General features: G+C 47.9%; 1 protein-coding gene across 5 annotated transcripts in view; it reads left to right on the top strand.

Annotated features, from left to right (window-relative positions):
• The first annotated feature begins 8,482 nt into the window (after positions 1-8,482).
• Positions 8,483-22,220, top strand: part of LOC124026392 (rab-3A-interacting protein-like) — a 44,837-nt gene continuing 31,099 nt past the window's right edge. For all 5 annotated transcript variants that reach the window (XM_046339419.1, XM_046339417.1, XM_046339421.1 and 2 more), the window contains exons 1-3: positions 8,483-8,590; positions 9,426-9,704; positions 10,884-11,076. In XM_046339419.1, coding sequence (XP_046195375.1) covers positions 9,457-9,704; positions 10,884-11,076 — 441 coding nt within the window. In that variant the 5' untranslated portion in view covers positions 8,483-8,590; positions 9,426-9,456. The remainder of the gene's footprint in view (positions 8,591-9,425; positions 9,705-10,883; positions 11,077-22,220) is intronic.

Below are 22,220 nucleotides of genomic sequence, written 5' to 3'. Positions count from 1 at the left end.
TAGACAGGACTGTGGTCTAGTTGAACCCCTCTCTGTAGACAGGACTGTGGTCTAGTTGAACCCCTCTCTGTAGACAGGACTGTGGTCTAGTTGAACCCCTCTCTGTAGACAGGACTGTGGTCTAGTTGAACCCCTCTCTGTAGACAGGACTGTGGTCTAGTTGAACCCCTCTCTGTAGACAGGACTGTGATCTAGTTGAACCCCTCTCTGTAGACAGGACTGTGGTCTAGTTGAACCCCTCTCTGTAGACAGGACTGTGGTCTAGTTGAACCCCTCTCTGTAGACAGGACTGTGGTCTAGTTGAACCCCTCTCTGTAGACAGGACTGTGGTCTAGTTGAACCCCTCTCTGTAGACAGGACTGTGGTCTAGTTGAACCCCTCTCTGTAGACAGGACTGTGGTCTAGTTGAACCCCTCTCTGTAGACAGGACTGTGGTCTAGTTGAACCCCTCTCTGTAGACAGGACTGTGATCTAGTTGAACCCCTCTCTGTAGACAGGACTGTGGTCTAGTTGAACCCCTCTCTGTAGACAGGACTGTGGTCTAGTTGAACCCCTCTCTGTAGACAGGACTGTGGTCTAGTTGAACCCCTCTCTGTAGACAGGACTGTGGTCTAGTTGAACCCCTCTCTGTAGACAGGACTGTGGTCTAGTTGAACCCCTCTCTGTAGACAGGACTGTGGTCTAGTTGAACCCCTCTCTGTAGACAGGACTGTGGTCTAGTTGAACCCCTCTCTGTAGACAGGACTGTGGTCTAGTTGAACCCCTCTCTGTAGACAGGACTGTGATCTAGTTGAACCCCTCTCTGTAGACAGGACTGTGGTCTAGTTGAACCCCTCTCTGTAGACAGGACTGTGGTCTAGTTGAACCCCTCTCTGTAGACAGGACTGTGATCTAGTTGAACCCCTCTCTGTAGACAGGACTGTGGTCTAGTTGAACCCCTCTCTGTAGACAGGACTGTGGTCTAGTTGAACCCCTCTCTGTAGACAGGACTGTGGTCTAGTTGAACCCCTCTCTGTAGACAGGACTGTGGTCTAGTTGAACCCCTCTCTGTAGACAGGACTGTGGTCTAGTTGAACCCCTCTCTGTAGACAGGACTGTGGTCTAGTTGAACCCCTCTCTGTAGACAGGACTGTGGTCTAGTTGAACCCCTCTCTGTAGACAGGACTGTGGTCTAGTTGAACCCCTCTCTGTAGACAGGACTGTGGTCTAGTTGAACCCCTCTCTGTAGACAGGACTGTGATCTAGTTGAACCCCTCTCTGTAGACAGGACTGTGGTCTAGTTGAACCCCTCTCTGTAGACAGGACTGTGGTCTAGTTGAACCCCTCTCTGTAGACAGGACTGTGGTCTAGTTGAACCCCTCTCTGTAGACAGGACTGTGGTCTAGTTGAACCCCTCTCTGTAGACAGGACTGTGGTCTAGTTGAACCCCTCTCTGTAGACAGGACTGTGGTCTAGTTGAACCCCTCTCTGTAGACAGGACTGTGGTCTAGTTGAACCCCTCTCTGTAGACAGGACTGTGGTCTAGTTGAACCCCTCTCTGTAGACAGGACTGTGGTCTAGTTGAACCCCTCTCTGTAGACAGGACTGTGGTCTAGTTGAACCCCTCTCTGTAGACAGGACTGTGGTCTAGTTGAACCCCTCTCTGTAGACAGGACTGTGGTCTAGTTGAACCCCTCTCTGTAGACAGGACTGTGGTCTAGTTGAACCCCTCTCTGTAGACAGGACTGTGGTCTAGTTGAACCCCTCTCTGTAGACAGGACTGTGGTCTAGTTGAACCCCTCTCTGTAGACAGGACTGTGGTCTAGTTGAACCCCTCTCTGTAGACAGGACTGTGGTCTAGTTGAACCCCTCTCTGTAGACAGGACTGTGGTCTAGTTGAACCCCTCTCTGTAGACAGGACTGTGGTCTAGTTGAACCCCTCTCTGTAGACAGGACTGTGGTCTAGTTGAACCCCTCTCTGTAGACAGGACTGTGGTCTAGTTGAACCCCTCTCTGTAGACAGGACTGTGGTCTAGTTGAACCCCTCTCTGTAGACAGGACTGTGGTCTAGTTGAACCCCTCTCTGTAGACAGGACTGTGGTCTAGTTGAACCCCTCTCTGTAGACAGGACTGTGGTCTAGTTGAACCCCTCTCTGTAGACAGGACTGTGGTCTAGTTGAACCCCTCTCTGTAGACAGGACTGTGGTCTAGTTGAACCCCTCTCTGTAGACAGGACTGTGGTCTAGTTGAACCCCTCTCTGTAGACAGGACTGTGGTCTAGTTGAACCCCTCTCTGTAGACAGGACTGTGGTCTAGTTGAACCCCTCTCTGTAGACAGGACTGTGGTCTAGTTGAACCCCTCTCTGTAGACAGGACTGTGGTCTAGTTGAACCCCTCTCTGTAGACAGGACTGTGGTCTAGTTGAACCCCTCTCTGTAGACAGGACTGTGGTCTAGTTGAACCCCTCTCTGTAGACAGGACTGTGGTCTAGTTGAACCCCTCTCTGTAGACAGGACTGTGATCTAGTTGAACCCCTCTCTGTAGACAGGACTGTGGTCTAGTTGAACCCCTCTCTGTAGACAGGACTGTGGTCTAGTTGAACCCCTCTCTGTAGACAGGACTGTGGTCTAGTTGAACCCCTCTCTGTAGACAGGACTGTGGTCTAGTTGAACCCCTCTCTGTAGACAGGACTGTGGTCTAGTTGAACCCCTCTCTGTAGACAGGACTGTGGTCTAGTTGAACCCCTCTCTGTAGACAGGACTGTGGTCTAGTTGAACCCCTCTCTGTAGACAGGACTGTGGTCTAGTTGAACCCCTCTCTGTAGACAGGACTGTGGTCTAGTTGAACCCCTCTCTGTAGACAGGACTGTGGTCTAGTTGAACCCCTCTCTGTAGACAGGACTGTGATCTAGTTGAACCCCTCTCTGTAGACAGGACTGTGGTCTAGTTGAACCCCTCTCTGTAGACAGGACTGTGGTCTAGTTGAACCCCTCTCTGTAGACAGGACTGTGGTCTAGTTGAACCCCTCTCTGTAGACAGGACTGTGGTCTAGTTGAACCCCTCTCTGTAGACAGGACTGTGGTCTAGTTGAACCCCTCTCTGTAGACAGGACTGTGGTCTAGTTGAACCCCTCTCTGTAGACAGGACTGTGGTCTAGTTGAACCCCTCTCTGTAGACAGGACTGTGGTCTAGTTGAACCCTCTCTGTAGACAGGACTGTGATCTAGTTGGAACCTTCTCTCTGTGGCAGGACTAGGTTCAAGTTGAACCCTCTCTGTAAGAGAGACTGTGGCCCAGCTGAACCCCTCTGGGAGACAGGACTGTACTAGCTGGTCCCTCCCTCTGTAGACAGGACTGTGGCTCTATGAACCCTAGACAGGACTGTGGTCTAGAGTTAAGAACCCTCTCTGTAGACAGGACTGTGGTCTAGTTGAACCCTCCCTGCAGACAGACCAGGTCTAGTTGAACCCTCTCTGTAGACAGGACCGTGACCCAGCTGGGAACCCCTCCCCTGCAGAGACAGGACTGTGGTCTAGTTGAACTTTCTGTAGATTACAGGACTGTGGCTAGTGTTGAACCTCTCTGTAGACAGGACTGTGGTCTAGTTGAACCCTCTCATAGACAGGACTGTGGTCTAGTTGAACCCCTCTCTGTAGACAGGACTGTGGTCTAGTTGAACCCCTCTCTGTAGACAGGAGATCTGTGGTCTAGTTGAACCCCTCTCTGTAGACAGGTGGTCTAGTTGAACCCTCTGTAGACAGGACTGTGGTCTAGTTGAACCCCTCTGTAGACGGGACTGTGATCTAGCTGAACCCTCTCTGTAGACGGACTGTGGTCTAGTTGAACCCCTCTGTAGACAGGACTGTGGTCTAGTTGAACCCTCTCTGTAGACAGGACTGTGGTCTAGTTGAACCCCTCTCTGTAGACAGGACTGTGGTCTAGTTGAACCCCTCTCTGTAGACAGGACTGTGGTCTAGTTGAACCCCTCTCTGTAGACTGGACTGTGGTCTAGTTGAACCCCTCTCTGTAGACAGGACTGTGGTCTAGTTGAACCCGTCTCTGTAGACTGGACTAATAGTTAATGAGTAATGACCTGCCTACTGTCTGAATGCTGCTATTCTTGTCCTGTTGTATCTGTAAACCCTGTTGAGGACACAACACAACACACCCTCTTAGAAACACACAAAGAGAGAGAGAGAGACACTCACACATACACACACACACACACACTACAGCAGCTCGTCTCAGAGTGGTCGTTACTCTCCTCTGTTTACAGCACCATGTTCACTGGGTAGGAAATTAGAATGACAACCTGTCACTGTTTCCATAGTAGCCGTCCCGACAGACAGGTGATGCAGCCTATGAGCTTCTCCCATTACCGGGCTCTCCCGTCTTTCCAGCCAATAGATTTATTTTATATCCACCCTTCAGTGGACTGGCCTGGTTGTAACAACACCTCATAACAGTTAGCTCAACCTTTGGAATGTTAGCATGGGTGTGTCTGTCTTGTGTTTGGCCAGTGGAGTTTGAGATGCGTGTGTGAGGTGTGAGGTGTGTGAGGTGTGTGTGTACTCACTCACTCACTAACCTACTCTGTTTATGATTCTGTTGTTATGGATGACTGATTTGGGTCATTATTTCGAGTTTAAAAATAGATACTGCGCTCATGGAACGGCGAGCTTTCAGCACTACTGAAAAGTGCTGTTTACACGTGAAAAATAAATTACGTGCTGCCTTTTGTTATTGGCCTGTTGACCTTATTGTTGGTGACACGGTGATATCTTGACATTATGCAGCTGTGAAGTCTGTTAGTCCCATGGACATGTGTTCATCAGTGCACATTAGATTTGAGCTATTAAGCCCCAGTCGGGGTGTTAAATGAAGCTGGTTTCTGACCGTGTGGGGCACAATGCCACAGTGGAGTTCAGAAGGGAGGATCTCACTCACCTCTATTTCACCGGCTGTTTAGGATCCGCACAAGCAGCTGTTGCAAGAGCACGTTTTTTCACTGGCTGTCCACTGGTTTCAAAACAATGCAGCTTAAACTTCTTGAATTCAACTATTATTGGGTTCAAATACACATTTAGATTTGTGAACAGCCGTCCACAACAACCACAATCTGTAAGGCACAAATATCTAAATGAGAGAGCAGCAGTGTGATTCACATCAATGCTCTGTGTAGATATCAGTAATAAGTCATATCTGTATCTCCGTAGACGACACCACTGATGTCATCCTGACCTCCAAGCGATTATTCATGTTGGATAATCTTTAATGCCGACAGCAGTCGTACCATTAGAAGACTGTTCACAACAACCCAGGGTGTGACCCCATGTCACCTGGTAACTGTTCATCAAACAGACTCATTCTGTTCACAACAACCCAGGGTGTGACCCCATGTGACCTGGTAACTGTTCATCATCATTCTGTTCACCTGTGACCCCATGTCACCTGGTAACTGTTCACCAAACAGACTCATTCTGTTCACAACAACCCAGGTGTGACCCCATGTCACCTGGTAACTGTTCATCAAACAGACTCATTCTGTTCACAACAACCCAGGGTGTGACCCCATGTCACCTGGTGTTCAAAACAGACTCATTCTGTTCACAATAACCCAGGGTGTGACCCCAACCTGGTAACTGTTCATCAAACAGACTTATTCTGTTCACAACAACCCAGGGTGTGACCCCATGTCACCTGGTAACTGTTCATCAAACAGACTCATTCTGTTCACAATAACCCAGGGTGTGACCCCATGTCACCTGGTAACTGTTCATCAAACAGACTTATTCTGTTCACAACAACCCAGGGTGTGACCCCATGTGACCTGGTAACTGTTCATCAAACAGACTCATTCTGTTCACAACAACCCAGGGTGTGACCCCATGTGACCTGGTAACTGTTCATCAAACAGACTCATTCTGTTCACAACAACCCAGGGTGTGACCCCATGTCACCTGGTAACTGTTCATCAAACAGACTCATTCTGTTCACAACAACCCAGGGTGTGACCCCATGTCACCTGGTAACTGCACATTAAACAGACTCATTCTGTTCACAACAACCCAGGGTGTGACCCCATGTCACCTGGTAACTGTTCATCAAACAGACTCATTCTGTTCACAACAACCCAGGGTGTGACCCCATGTCACCTGGTAACTGCATTAAACAGACTCATTCTGTTCACATCAACCCAGGGTGTGACCCCATGTCACCTGGTAACTGCACATCAAACAGACTCATTCTGTTCACAACAACCCAGGGTGTGACCCCATGTCACCTGGTAACTGGTCATCAAACAGACTCATTCTGTTCACAACAACCCAGGGTGTGACCCCATGTCACCTGGTAACTGGTCATCAAACAGACTCATTCTGTTCACAACAACCCAGGGTGTGACCCCATGTCACCTGGTAACTGCACATTAAACAGACTCATTCTGTTCACAACAACCCAGGGTGTGACCCCATGTCACCTGGTAACTGTTCATCAAACAGACTCATTCTGTTCACAACAACCCAGGGTGTGACCCCATGTCACCTGGTAACTGTTCATCAAACAGACTCATTCTGTTCACAACAACCCAGGGTGTGACCCCATGTCACCTGGTAACTGCACATCAAACAGACTCATTCTGTTCACAACAACCCAGGGTGTGACCCCATGTGACCTGGTAACTGCACATCAAACAGACTCATTCTGTTCACAACAACCAGGTGTGACCCCATGTCACCTGGTAACTGCATCAAACAGACTCATTCTGTTCACAACAACCCAGGGTGTGACCCCATGTCACCTGGTAACTGTTCATCAGAATCATTCTGTTCACAACAACCCAGGGTGTGACCCCATGTCACCTGGTAACTGTTCATCAGAATCATTCTGTTCACAACAACCCAGGGTGTGACCCCATGTCACCTGGTAACTGTTCATCAGAATCATTCTGTTCACAACAACCCAGGGTGTGACCCCATGTGACCTGGTAACTGCACATTAAACAGACTCATTCTGTTCACAACAACCCAGGGTGTGACCCCATGTCACCTGGTAACTGCACATTAAACATAGTGATGATAAACGTTGACACTGAATATAACATGAGTTGTCTGATTATAGAAATGTGAAATGTACATTTGGACTGACAGGTGTTTGTCTTCCTTGTGACATCAGAGGTATTAAATTATAATCCTCAACGTCTCATCTTTCAAAATACTTAATTTACAGCATTTCCCTCGTTCAGACAACAACTCATCTGTAAAACATGTTGTGGTGCTCCAGTTCAGAACGTCTGTCAGTCAAAACCCAAAAGCCAGAGGTCTGGTCATGTATATAGCATGTTACTGTACAGGTAGCTAATTACTGTCCAAATCTGTCATTTTCAACCTGACGACGGGTACGAGTGTAAAGGGTTACACCTAACTAACCCTGGCAACATGTTCCCCCAAGCTGCTCCCCCAACATGTTCCCCCAAGCTGTTCCCCCAAGCTGTTCCCCCAAGCTGTTCCTCCAACATGTTCCCCCAACGAGCTGTTCCCCAAGAAGCTGTTCCCCCAAGAAGCTGTTCCCCCAACATATTCCCCCAATGTTCCCCCAACTGTTCCCCCAAGCTGTTCCCCCAAGCTGTTCCCCCAAGCTGTTCCCCCAAGCTGTTCCCCAAAGCTGTTCCCCCAACATGTTCCCCCAACATGTTCCCCCAAGCTGTTCCCCATGTTCCCCCAACATGTTCCCCAACATGTTCCCCCAACAAGCTGTTCCCCCAACAAGCTGTTCCTCCAACATGTTCCCCCAACAAGCTGTTCCTCCAACATGTTCCCCAACATGTTCCCCCAACAAGCTGTTCCCCCAACATGTTCCCCCAGCTGTTCCCCCAACGAGCTGTTCCCCCAACGAGCTGTTCCCCCAACGAGCTGTTCCCCCAACGAGCTGTTCCCCAACAAGCTGTTCACCCATGCTGTTCCCCCCAACGAGCTGTTCCCCCAAGCTGTTCCCCCAAGCTGTTCCCCCAAGCTGTTCCCCCAAGCTGTTCCCCCAAGCTGTTCCCCCAACAAGCTGTTCCCCCAACAAGCTGTTCCCCCAACAAGCTGTTCCTCCAACATGTTCCCCCAAGCTGTTCCCCCAGCTGTTCCCCCAACGAGCTGTTCCCCCAACGAGCTGTTCCCCAAAAAGCTGTTCCCCCAACATATTCCCCCAACATGTTCCCCCAACATGTTCCCCCAAACTGTTCCCCCAAGCTGTTCCCCCAACATGTTCCCCAACATGTTTCCCCCAACAAGCTGTTCCCCCAACATGTTCCCCAACATGTTCCCAAGATGTTCCCCCAACATGTTCCCCCAACATGTTCCCCCAACAGCTGTTCCCCCAAGAGAGCTGTTCCCCCAACATGTTCCCCCAAAAGCTGTTCCCCAACATATTCCCCCAAGCTGTTCCCCCAACAAGCTGTTCCCCCAACAAGCTGTTCCCCAAGCTGCTCACCAACAGTAACTCTCATCTCTTCCTGTCTTCTCTTGCAGCAGTAAGTCAGTGTTGGAGGTCTGTCCTGACTGAAGAGGAGACCCACTACACACACAATCACATCATCAGCTTTTAAATACACACACATTCATCATAATGGTAGGTTCATATCTGTTGGTTTCAATTCAGCTGAATGAATGAATGAAACAGCTTCTGGAATGAAACAGTTTGGTGGAACCAGTTTCTAGTTGTGCAGGCTAGCTAAACCTTCAGTGTGAATTTCAACACTAACTTCACAGGTACACATTACATTTCCTCTCGGAGAAACTGGCCTGTCACTGTCTGTAACCATTCCCTGAATGACCTATTTCCTGTCTGAGAGACTGGCCTGTTCCTGTTTGGAACATTCCCCTGAATGACCTGTTTCCTCTCAGAGAGACTGGCCTGTTCCTGTCTGGAACATTCCCCTGAATGACCTGTTTCCTCTCAGAGAGACTGGCCTGTTCCTGTCTGGAACATTCCCGTGAATGACCTGTTTCCTCTCAGAGAGACTGGCCTGTTCCTGTCTGGAACATTCCCCTGAATGACCTGTTTCCTCTCAGAAAGACTGGCCTGTTCCTGTCTGGAACGTTCCCCTGAATGACCTGTTTCCTCTCAGTCCTCATTGACTGGAGCAGTGGCCTGGCTGTCTGCTCTCTCTGCTGGGGCTGAAGAGGGAGGCAGTGTTTAATCAGCTACTCCATAGTCCACACCTGGGATCACACAATGATACTGTTGCTGCTGTGGGTAGTCTGCTTGAAATAGCAGAATTAGATCTGTGTGAATGTAGTCTAGAATGGATGTCTCTGTTTGACCCCAAACAGTCATTATTTTGACTTTCATCTCCTCTCCCCTCTCCCCTCTCCCTCTCCCCTCTCTCCTCTCTCCTCTCCCCTCTCTCCTCTCCCCTCTCTCCTCTCTCCTCTCTCCCCTCTCTTCTCTCCCCTCTCTTCAGGGAGGTGTATGATGACTGAAGCTGCAGGGCTATGGCCAGCGAACCCCTCGAAGGCTTCCATGAGGTCAACTTGGCGTCACCCACCACCCCTGACCTCCACGGATTGACCTCCGACACCAGACCCCAATGTCACAGCGCCCCTTCCAGCGCCCTGTACCGTACACCCTCCCTCAGCTCCAGCCCCTGCCCCCCCAACGCCCTGCGAGCCGACCAGCTGCCCACCCAGCCCATCTACTCTGCCCCTAGGCTACTGGGCAGCACAGAACCCCACAATGGAAGGTCAGGAAGAAACCCTCCTGGAGAAACAGACTTATAGTACCTGGCCCATGACAACCACAATGTAAAGAGACATATAGTACCTGGCCCATGACAACCACAATGTAAAGAGACATATAGTACCTGGCCCATGGCAACCACAAGGTAAAGAGACATATAGTACCTGGCCCATGACAACCACAATGTAAAGAGACATATAGTACCTGGCCCATGACAACCACAATGTAAAGAGACATATAGTACCTGGCCCATGACAACCACAATGTAAAGAGACATATAGTACCTGGCCCATGACAACCACAATGTAAAGAGACATATAGTACCTGGCCCATGACAACCACAATGTAAAGAGACATATAGTACCTGGCCCATGACAACCACAATGTAAAGAGACATATAGTACCTGGCCCATGACAACCACAATGTAAAGAGACATATAGTACCTGGCCCATGACAACCACAATGTAAAGAGACATATAGTACCTGGCCCATGACAACCACAATGTAAAGAGACATATAGTACCTGGCCCATGATGACCACAATGTAAAGAAATATAGTACCTGGCCCATGACAACCACAATGTAAAGATATATAGTACCTGGCCCATGACAACCACAATGTAAAGATATATAGTACCTGGCCCATGACAACCACAATGTAAAGATATATAGTACCTGGCCCATGACAACCACAATGTAAAGAGATATAGTACCTGGCCCATGACAACCACAATGTAAAGAGATTTGTAATAAATGTTACCTGGCCCATGACAACCACAATGTAAAGAGATACTAGACCTGGCCCATGAAATCTTGTAGGTATAGTACCTGGCCCATTTAAATGATGCCAATCTTGATGTCTGCTTTAAATGATCTGTCTGTAGGATACACAGTGCAGTCGGTATTAACCAGGCAATGTATTCTATACAAGTCAAGGGTTCCACTAAGCAGTGTTCATTGACACTTAAAATGTACTATTGATGACTAGCCCACTGGGATGCTAAGTCATACATTAAAACATGCTTACTCAGCTTAAAATGTCCAACCAGGTAATGATAGCTGGATCATTATCACCACTAATCATACAGTCAATAGTGTTGATCAGTGATGACTGATTGATCCCTGTAGTAATCAGCCAACCCTCCTATACGCTTACATTAGTTTACCCATGATTCCTTGCAGCGTTCCGGGGTTGGAACCCCCCGTCCGGTCAGAGGCGGAGTCAGCAGAAGGGGTGTTCCTGTCTGGAGAGGAAGGGGAGGATTCTCTGAGTCTGACCAATGACAGCCTGTCCCGCCTCCGCAGCCCCTCAGTCATGGAGATCAGAGAGAAAGCCAATGAGAGACTGAAGGAGGAGCTAGCCAAGGCACAGAGGGTAAGAGACCACACACACACACACACCCACTGTGCCCATGTCATGTGTATGTTCCCTCAGGTTGTGTGTCTACTAGTTGAATGGTCTCACATCAGTTGATAACAGAGTGAAATCCACGCAGAAGGATTGTGTGGTTCTCCTCTCCTCATCAAAGCAGCCATGTTGAAATCAACGGCAGGGGACCAACATGTTCCTCCTGTGTTCTCTGAAATTACCCCACAAGCCTCTTGCCAATGTTTATTTTTAACCCGACGCTCCTGAATGCTGCTTTCTCCAGCCAACTCTGATGAGTGAGAACTATCACTGCCTCGTAACCAGAGTTTGAATGGGCGTGTTGGAACGGAAGGGGTTGGGCCTGAGCAGGCAAGGTGATTGGTTGACCAGTGATTCTACAGGAACAGTGCTTTGTTCAGTCTGATGATCTATTCCATGTTACCATGTTATTATCAGCCTCTTCGTTCAAATCAAAATCTATTGGTCACATACACAGGGTTAGCAGATGTTATTGGTCACATACACAGGGTTAGCAGATGTTATTGGTCACATACACAGGGTTAGCAGATGTTATTGGTCACATACACATGGATAGCAGATGTTATTGGTCACATACACAGGGTTAGCAGATGTTATTGGTCACATACACAGGGTTAGCAGATGTTATTGGTCACATACACATGGATAGCAGATGTTATTGGTCACATACACAGGGTTAGCAGATGTTATTGGTCACATACACATGGATAGCAGATGTTATTGGTCACATACACATGGTTAGCAGATGTTATTGGTCACAGTCACATGGTTAGCAGATGTTATTGGTCACATACACAGGGTTAGCAGATGCTATTGGTCACATACACATGGTTAGCAGATGTTATTGGTCACATACACAGGGTTAGCAGATGTTATTGGTCACATACACAGGGTTAGCAGATGTTATTGGTCACATACACATGGATAGCAGATGTTATTGGTCACATACACAGGGTTAGCAGATGTTATTGGTCACATACACAGGGTTAGCAGATGCTATTGGTCACATACACATGGTTAGCAGATGTTATTGGTCACATACACAGGGTTAGCAGATGTTATTGGTCACATACACATGGATAGCAGATGTTATTGGTCACATACACATGGTTAGCAGATGTTATTGGTCACAGTCACATGGTTAGCAGATGTTATTGGTCACATACACAGGGTTAGCAGATGCTATTGGTCACATACACATGGTTAGCAGATGTTATTGGTCACATACACAGGGTTAGCAGATGTTATTGGTCACATACACAGGGTTAGCAGATGTTATTGGTCACATACACAGGGTTAGCAGATGTTATTGGTCACATAGACAGGGTTAGCAGATGTTATTGGTCACATACACAGGGTTCGCAGATGTTATTGGTCACATACACATGGTTAGCAGATGTTATTGGTCACAGTCACATGGTTAGCAGATGTTATTGGTCACATACACATGGTTAGCAGATGTTATTGGTCACATACACATGGTTAGCAGATGTTATTGTAGGTGTAGCTAAATGCTTATGCTTCTAGATCTGACAGTGCAGCAGTATCTAACAGGTAATATCTAAATATTCCACAACAAAACCTAATACACACAATCTAGTAAAGGAACAGGATGTTAATATATTGAGTGAGAGGTTATTTTCCTGACACCACACCACACACTGTAGGCTGTCTCGTCGTTGTTGGTAATCAAGCCTACCACTGTAGTGTTGTCTAAACTTGATGATTGAGTTAGAGGCGTGCATGGCCACGCAGTCATGGGTGAACAGGTTGTACAGGAGAGGGCTGAGAACGCACCCTTGTGGAGCTCCAGTGTTGAGCATCGATGGAGTGGAGATGTTGTTTCCTACCATCACCACCTGGGTGCAGCCCATCAGGAAGTCCAGGACCCAGTTGCACAGATCGGGTTCGAGACCCAGGGTATCAAGTTTATGATGAGTTTGGAGGGCACTATGCTGTTGAATGCTGAGCTGTAGTCAATGAACAGCATTCTTACATAGGTGTTCCTCTTGTCCAGATGGCGATTGCATCATCTGTGGACCTTTTGGGGCGGTAAGCAAATTGTGGTGGGTCTAGGGTATCAGGTGGGGTGGAGGTAATATGATCCTTGACTAGTCTCTCAAAGCACTTCATGATGACGGAGGTGAGTGCTACGGAGCGATAGTCGTTTAGCTCAGTTACCTTAGCTTTCTTGGGAACAGGAACAATGGTGGCCATCTTGAAGCATGTGGGGACAGCAGACTGGGATAGGGTGTGATCGAATATGTCCGTAAACACACCAGCCAGCTGGTCTGCGCATGCTCTGAGGACGCGGCTAGGGATGGCGTCTGGGCCGGCAGCCTTGCGAGGGTTAACACTTTTAAATGTTTTACTCACGTCGGCCATGGAGAAGGAGAGCCCACAGTCTTTGGTAGCGGGCCGTGGCGGTGGCACTGTATTGTCCTCAAAGCGAGCAAAGAAGTTGTTTAGTTTGTTTGGAGTAAGACGTCTGCGACAGGGCTGTTTTCTTTGTTGTAATCCGTGATTGTCTGTAGCCACATACGTCTCGTGTCTGAGCTGTTGAATTACGACTCCACTTTGTCTCTATACTGATGCTTAACTTGTTTGATTGTCTTACGGAGGGAATAACTACACTGTTTGTATACGTCCATGTTTCCCAGTCTCCTTGCCATGATTAAATGCGGTGGTACGTGCTTTCAGTTTTGTGCGAAAGCTGCCATCATTTCACGGTTTCTGTTTAGGGAAGGTTTTAATATTTGCAGTGGGTACAACATCTTCTTATAAACTCTCTCACCGAGTCAGCGTGTACGTCAATGTCATTGTCTGAGGCTACCCGGAACATCCCAGTCCACGTGATCGAAACAATCTTGAAGCGTGGAATCCAATTAGTCAGACCAGCGTTGGATAGACCTAAGCACGGGCGCTTCCTGTTATAGTTTATGCCTGTAGGATGGGAGCAACAAGATGGAGTCATGGTCAGATTAGCCAAAAGGAGGGCGGGGGGAGAGCCTTGTATGTATCATGGAAGTTAGAGTAGCAGTGGTAAAGCGTGTTACTCACTCGTGTACTGCAATCGATATGCTGATAGAATTTAGGTATCCTTGTTCTCGAATTAGCTTTGTTAAAATCCCCAGCTACAATAAATGCAGCCTCAGCATATATGGGTTTTCAAGTTCCTTGATGGCTGTCTTGGTATCCGCTTGCGGGAATATACACGGCAGTGGCGATAACCGAGTAGAGTTCTCTTGGGAGTTAATACGGCCTGCATTTTATTGTGAGGAACTCTAGGTCAGGTGAACAAAAGGTGAAACAGAGTATGTTACAACCCCAGATATCTCTTTGGAAAGTATCTCTTGCCCTGATTTTGTCTTCTTCGTTAACTAGGGACCGGACATTAGCGAGTAATGTACTCGGAAGCTTTGGGTGGTGTGCGCGCATCCGAAGCCTCACTAGAAGACCGCTCCGGCACCCTCTCCTCCTCCTTTGTTTTGGATCGGCCTCTGGAATCAGTTCAAATGCCCTGGGAGGTGCAGACAAAGGATCCGCTTTGGGAAAGTCGTATTCCTGGTCGTATTCCTGGTCGTAATTCCTGGTCGTATTCCTGGTCGTATTCCTGGTCGTATTCCTGGTCGTATTCCTGATCGTATTCCTGGTTGTGCTGGCAAGTTGACGTCTCTCTGATATTCAATACTGACTGTATGTAACAACACTTAAGGTTTTCTGGGCTAACAATGTAAGAAATAATACTTTAGAAAAAAAAAATACTACGCAGTTTCCTAAGGACTAGAAGCGACGCTGCCATCTCAATAGGCGCCATCTCAATAGGCGCCATCTCAATAGGCGCCATCTCAATAGGCGCCATCTCAATAGGCGCCATCTCAATAGGCGCCATCTCAATAGGCGCCATCTCAATAGGCGCCATCTCAATAGGCGCCATCTCAATAGGCGCCATCTCAATAGGCGCCATCTCAATAGGCGCCATCTCAATAGGCGCCATCTCAATAGGCGCCATCTTCCTATTCAGCCTCTTCATTCTGCCTCTTCATTCTGCCTCTTCATTCTGCCTCTTCATTCTGCCTCTTCATTCTGCCTCTTCATTCTGCCTCTTCATTCTGCCTCTTTAGTGGTCCTTCTGTAGCTCAGTTGGTAGAGCATGGCGCTTGTAACGCCAGGGTAGTGGGTTCGATTCCCGGGACCACCCATACGTAGAATGTATGCACACATGACTGTAAGTCGCTTTGGATAAAAGCGTCTGCTAAATGGCATATATTATTATTATTCTTCATTCTGCCTCTTTCTTCATTCAGCCTCTTTCTTCATTCTGCCTCCTTCTTCATTCTGACTCTTTCTTCATTCAGCCTCTTTCTTCATTCTGCCTCTTTCTTCATTCTGCCTCTGTCTTCATTCTGCCTCTTTCTTCATTCTGCCTCTGTCTTCATTCTGCCTCTTTCTTCATTCTGCCTCTGTCTTCATTCTGCCTCTTTCTTCATTCTGCCTCTTCATTCAGCCTCTTCATTCTGCCTCTTTCTTCATTCTGCCTCTTTCTTCATTCTGCCTCTGTCTTCATTCTGACTCTTTCTTCATTCTGCCTCTGTCTTCATTCTGACTCTTTCTTCATTCTGCCTCTGTCTTCATTCTGACTCTTTCTTCATTCTGACTCTTTCTTCATTCTGACTCTTTCTTCATTCTGACTCTTTCTTCATTCTGACTCTTTCTTCATTCTGACTCTTTCTTCATTCTGACTCTTTCTTCATTCTGACTCTTTCTTCATTCTGACTCTTTCTTCATTCTGACTCTTTCTTCATTCTGACTCTTTCTTCATTCTGACTCTTTCTTCATTCTGACTCTTTCTTCATTCTGACTCTTTCTTCATTCTGCCTCTTTCTTCATTCTGCCTCTTTCTTCATTCTGCCTCTTTCTTCATTCTGCCTCTTTCTTCATTCTGCCTCTTTCTTCATTCTGCCTCTTTCTTCATTCTGCCTCTTTCTTCATTCTGCCTCTTTCTTCATTCTGCCTCTTTCTTCATTCTGCCTCTTTCTTCATTCTGCCTCTGTCTTCATTCTGCCTCTGTCTTCATTCTGCCTCTTCATTCAGCCTCTTTCTTCATTCAGCCTCTTCATTCAGCCTCTTTCTTCATTCAGCCTCTTCATTCTGCCTCTTTCTTCATTCTGCCTCTTCATTCTGCCTCTTCATTCAGCCTCTTCATTCTGCCTCTTTCTTCATTCTGCCTCTTCATTCTGCCTCTTCATTCAGCCTCTATCAGAGCAGCATATTAGAACCACAAACAGGAGTTTGTCACGTGTCAATTATTGCTTCAAACGTTGTTGTTTTTACCTCTGTTTCTTCTGAACATTCTATCTCTTCCCCCTCTACACTGGTGTGCCAGACAGACTCCAGGTGTCATCTCACTACCTGATTTAGAGATCTCTGGAATGAAATGGTGTGAGAGAGACGCAGCTGCCAGTTGCACCCACATTCTGTCTGTCTCAGTCCTGCTGCTCAGAGCAGGGATGTGTGAGGGAGAAAGAAAGATTGTAAGACGGAAGGAGAGCGAGAGAACGAAAGACAGAAAATCATGAGTGAAAGAGAGAGGGGTGTGAGAGAGACTTGTGGTGCTGAATCAGCAGCTAGCTACTGTACTAGGTGGTGCTGAATCACCAGCTAGCTACTGTACTAGGTGGTGCTGAATCACCAGCTAGCTACTGTACTAGAAGGATGTTGGTGCTGAATCACCAGCTAGCTACTGTACTAGGTGGTGCTGAATCACCAGCTAGCTACTGTACTAGAAGGTGGTGCTGAATCACCAGCTAGCTACTGTACTAGAAGGTGGTGCTGAATCACCAGCTAGCTACTGTACTAGAAGGTGGTGCTGAATCACCAGCTAGCTACTGTACTAGAAGGATGTTGGTGCTGAATCACCAGCTAGCTACTGTACTAGAAGGTGGTGCTGAATCACCAGCTAGCTACTGTACTAGGTGGTGCTGAATCACCAGCTAGCTACTGTACTAGAAGGATGTTGGTGCTGAATCACCAGCTAGCTACTGTACTAGGTGGTGCTGAATCACCAGCTAGCTACTGTACTAGAAGGTGGTGCTGAATCACCAGCTAGCTACTGTACTAGAAGGATGTTGGTGCTGAATCACCAGCTAGCTACTGTACTAGAAGGTGGTGCTGAATCACCAGCTAGCTACTGTACTAGAAGGTGGTGCTGAATCACCAGCTAGCTACTGTACTAGAAGGTGGTGCTGAATCACCAGCTAGCTACTGTACTAGAAGGTGGTGCTGAATCACCAGCTAGCTACTGTACTAGAAGGTGGTGCTGAATCACCAGCTAGCTACTGTACTAGAAGGTGGTGCTGAATCACCAGCTAGCTACTGTACTAGAAGGTGGTGCTGAATCACCAGCTAGCTACTGTACTAGGTGGTGCTGAATCACCAGCTAGCTACTGTACTAGGTGGTGCTGAATCACCAGCTAGCTACTGTACTAGGTGGTGCTGAATCACCAGCTAGCTACTGTACTAGGTGGTGCTGAATCACCAGCTAGCTACTGTACTAGAAGGTGGTGCTGAATCACCAGCTAGCTACTGTACTAGAAGGTGGTGCTGAATCACCAGCTAGCTACTGTACTAGAAGGTGGTGCTGAATCACCAGCTAGCTACTGTACTAGAAGGTGGTGCTGAATCACCAGCTAGCTACTGTACTAGGTGGTGCTGAATCACCAGCTAGCTACTGTACTAGAAGGTGGTGCTGAATCACCAGCTAGCTACTGTACTAGAAGGTGGTGCTGAATCACCAGCTAGCTACTGTACTAGAAGGTGGTGCTGAATCACCAGCTAGCTACTGTACTAGGTGGTGCTGAATCACCAGCTAGCTACTGTACTAGGTGGTGCTGAATCACCAGCTAGCTACTGTACTAGGTGGTGCTGAATCACCAGCTAGCTACTGTACTAGAAGGTGGTGCTGAATCACCAGCTAGCTACTGTACTAGAAGGTGGTGCTGAATCACCAGCTAGCTACTGTACTAGAAGGTGGTGCTGAATCACCAGCTAGCTACTGTACTAGAAGGTGGTGCTGAATCACCAGCTAGCTACTGTACTAGAAGGTGGTGCTGAATCACCAGCTAGCTACTGTACTAGAAGGTGGTGCTGAATCACCAGCTAGCTACTGTACTAGGTGGTGCTGAATCACCAGCTAGCTACTGTACTAGAAGGTGGTGCTGAATCACCAGCTAGCTACTGTACTAGAAGGTGGTGCTGAATCACCAGCTAGCTACTGTACTAGAAGGTGGTGCTGAATCACCAGCTAGCTACTGTACTAGGTGGTGCTGAATCACCAGCTAGCTACTGTACTAGGTGGTGCTGAATCACCAGCTAGCTACTGTACTAGAAGGTGGTGCTGAATCACCAGCTAGCTACTGTACTAGGTGGTGCTGAATCACCAGCTAGCTACTGTACTAGGTGGTGCTGAATCACCAGCTAGCTACTGTACTAGGTGGTGCTGAATCACCAGCTAGCTACTGTACTAGAAGGTGGTGCTGAATCACCAGCTAGCTACTGTACTAGGTGGTGCTGAATCACCAGCTAGCTACTGTACTAGGTGGTGCTGAATCACCAGCTAGCTACTGTACTAGAAGGTGGTGCTGAATCACCAGCTAGCTACTGTACTAGGTGGTGCTGAATCACCAGCTAGCTACTGTACTAGGTGGTGCTGAATCACCAGCTAGCTACTGTACTAGAAGGTGGTGCTGAATCACCAGCTAGCTACTGTACTAGAAGGTGGTGCTGAATCACCAGCTAGCTACTGTACTAGAAGGTGGTGCTGAATCACCAGCTAGCTACTGTACTAGAAGGTGGTGCTGAATCACCAGCTAGCTACTGTACTAGAAGGTGGTGCTGAATCACCAGCTAGCTACTGTACTAGAAGGTGGTGCTGAATCACCAGCTAGCTACTGTACTAGGTGGTGGTGCTGAATCACCAGCTAGCTACTGCACTAGAAGGTGGTGCTGAATCACCAGCTAGCTACTGTACTAGGTGGTGCTGAATCACCAGCTAGCTACTGTACTAGAAGGTGGTGCTGAATCACCAGCTAGCTACTGTACTAGAAGGTGGTGCTGAATCACCAGCTAGCTACTGTACTAGAAGGATGTTGGTGCTGAATCACCAGCTAGCTACTGTACTAGAAGGTGGTGCTGAATCACCAGCTAGCTACTGTACTAGGTGGTGCTGAATCACCAGCTAGCTACTGTACTAGAAGGTGGTGCTGAATCACCAGCTAGCTACTGTACTAGAAGGTGGTGCTGAATCACCAGCTAGCTACTGTACTAGAAGGATGGTGGTGCTGAATCACCAGCTAGCTACTGTACTAGAAGGATGGTGGTGCTGAATCACCAGCTAGCTACTGTACTAGAAGGATGTTGGTGCTGAATCACCAGCTAGCTACTGTACTAGAAGGTGGTGCTGAATCACCAGCTAGCTACTGTACTAGAAGGTGGTGCTGAATCACCAGCTAGCTACTGTACTAGAAGGTGGTGCTGAATCACCAGTTAGCTACTGTACTAGGTGGTGCTGAATCACCAGCTAGCTACTGTACTAGAAGGTGGTGCTGAATCACCAGCTAGCTACTGTACTAGAAGGTGGTGCTGAATCACCAGCTAGCTACTGTACTAGGTGGTGCTGAATCACCAGCTAGCTACTGTACTAGGTGGTGCTGAATCACCAGCTAGCTACTGTACTAGGTGGTGCTGAATCACCAGCTAGCTACTGTACTAGAGGAAAGCCCAGTATCCCCTGGGGGCTCCTTCAGTTCCATTAGCATCAGGGAAGTCCTGGATTATAACTACAGCCATTAGACTGGACCTCATTCACTATCACAGATGCACCAAATCAGACCACCCCAATGAGGTGCAGGGTCATGCTACTAGCAGGGTGGCCCGGGGGAGGTTAGATTGAACCAATCAGTCATCCTCAGGTGTTCTTATTGACCACTGCTGACCTTATGGTGACCCCTCATGGATTTGGAATCACAATTATTGACGATCCCTCTGCCATTTCCCCTCAGAGAAAGCTGTGTGTCTTCTTCCATGTATTACCCAGTCTGGCTGCTCCTCGCTGCACCAGGACTGACTGCTGTCCTGTTGCCAGTGTCTCTTCCAGTAAGGAGAGGGAAACACCCAGTTCCTCCTTCCCAATCAGTTTAGGGCTATGAGTCTGTACAGCCTTAACTGGTGACCAGCCGATCACAGACAGACAGGTAAATCACTGATTCCCCCAGATAGTCTACGCAGCTCAGACAAGTTGTCCGCTCCAGAACCAGCAGGGTCAGCCCCTTATCTTTCTTCCTCTCCTTCCATCTCATCCCACCTCTACCTTCTTCCCCCTTTCCTGCCGTTCCCTGCCCATTCTCCCTCCACTTCCTGCGTTGATCACCACTACTATCTACCTCCTTCCACTTCCTGCGTTGATCACTACTCTCACCCTTCTGCCTCTGTCGGCATGGCGATGACCTTGTGTTCGATGAGCGAGAGGGAACCCTGTGTGTGTGTGTGTGTGTACGCTGTAAGCCAGCTCCCACTACTAATCTGAGCCATTGAATAATAAATAAAAAGGCCCAGCCAGCCAAGGGAGTTGGTGTTTATCCTTCCAGATGCTTATGGTTGTTTACAACGGTGTAGAATACCACTAGTGTCTGTCCTGTTGTTTACCACGGTCTAGAATACCACTAGTGTCTGTCCTGTTGTTTACCACTAGTGTCTGTCCTGTTGTTTACCACTAGTGTCTGTCCTGTTGTCTACCACTAGTGTCTGTCCTGTTGTTTACCACGGTCTAGAATACCACTAGTGTCTGTCCTGTTGTTTACCACGGTCTAGAATACCACTAGTGTCTGTCCTGTTGTTTACCACGGTCTAGAATACCACTAGTGTCTGTCCTGTTGTTTACCACGGTCTAGAATACCACTAGTGTCTGTCCTGTTGTTTACCATGGTCTAGAATACCACTAGTGTCTGTCCTGTTGTTTACCATGGTCTAGAATACCACTAGTGTCTGTCCTGTTGTTTACCACGGTCTAGAATACCACTAGTGTCTGTCCTGTTGTTTACCATGGTCTAGAATACCACTAGTGTCTGTCCTGTTGTTTACCATGGTCTAGAATACCACTAGTGTCTGTCCTGTTGTTTACCACGGTCTAGAATACCACTAGTGTCTGTCCTGTTGTTTACCACTAGTGTCTGTCCTGTTGTTTACCACGGTCTAGAATACCACTAGTGTCTGTCCTGTTGTTTACCACGGTCTAGAATACCACTAGTGTCTGTCCTGTTGTTTACCACGGTCTAGAATACCACTAGTGTCTGTCCCGTTGTCTACCACGGTCTAGAATACCACTAGTGTCTGTCCTGTTGTTTACCACGGTCTAGAATACCACTAGTGTCTGTCCTGTTGTTTACCACGGTCTAGAATACCACTAGTGTCTGTCCTGTTGTTTACCACTAGTGTCTGTCCTGTTGTTTACCACGGTCTAGAATACCACTAGTGTCTGTCCTGTTGTTTACCACGGTCTAGAATACCACTAGTGTCTGTCCTGTTGTTTACCACTAGTGTCTGTCCTGTTGTCTACCACGGTCTAGAATACCACTAGTGTCTGTCCTGTTGTTTACCACTAGTGTCTGTCCTGTTGTCTACCACGGTCTAGAATACCACTAGTGTCTGTCCTGTTGTTTACCACTAGTGTCTGTCCTGTTGTTTACCACGGTCTAGAATACCACTAGTGTCTGTCCTGTTGTTTACCACGGTGTAGAATACCACTAGTGTCTGTCCTGTTGTTTACCACTAGTGTCTGTCCTGTTGTTTTTGGTCAGGCCCTGGAAAGTTATTTAACTACTTCACCTTGCCAGAGGAGAGGACTAGTAAACCCTGTGTGAAGAGGTGTCACCTTGCCAGAGGAGAGGACTAGTAAACCCTGTGTGAAGAGGTGTCACCTTGCCAGAGTGTACTAGGAGAGGACTAGTAAACCCTGTGTGAAGAGGTGTCACCTTGCCAGAGGAGAGGACTAGTAAACCCTGTGTGTGTGTGTGTGTGTGTGTGTGTGTGTGTGTGTGTGTGTGTGTGTGTGGTGT

This window comes from Oncorhynchus gorbuscha, unplaced genomic scaffold (assembly GCF_021184085.1).
Source record: "Oncorhynchus gorbuscha isolate QuinsamMale2020 ecotype Even-year unplaced genomic scaffold, OgorEven_v1.0 Un_scaffold_2725, whole genome shotgun sequence".
Classification (NCBI taxonomy): Eukaryota; Metazoa; Chordata; class Actinopteri; order Salmoniformes; family Salmonidae; genus Oncorhynchus; species Oncorhynchus gorbuscha.
This window is presented reverse-complemented; position numbering and strand designations above follow the sequence as displayed.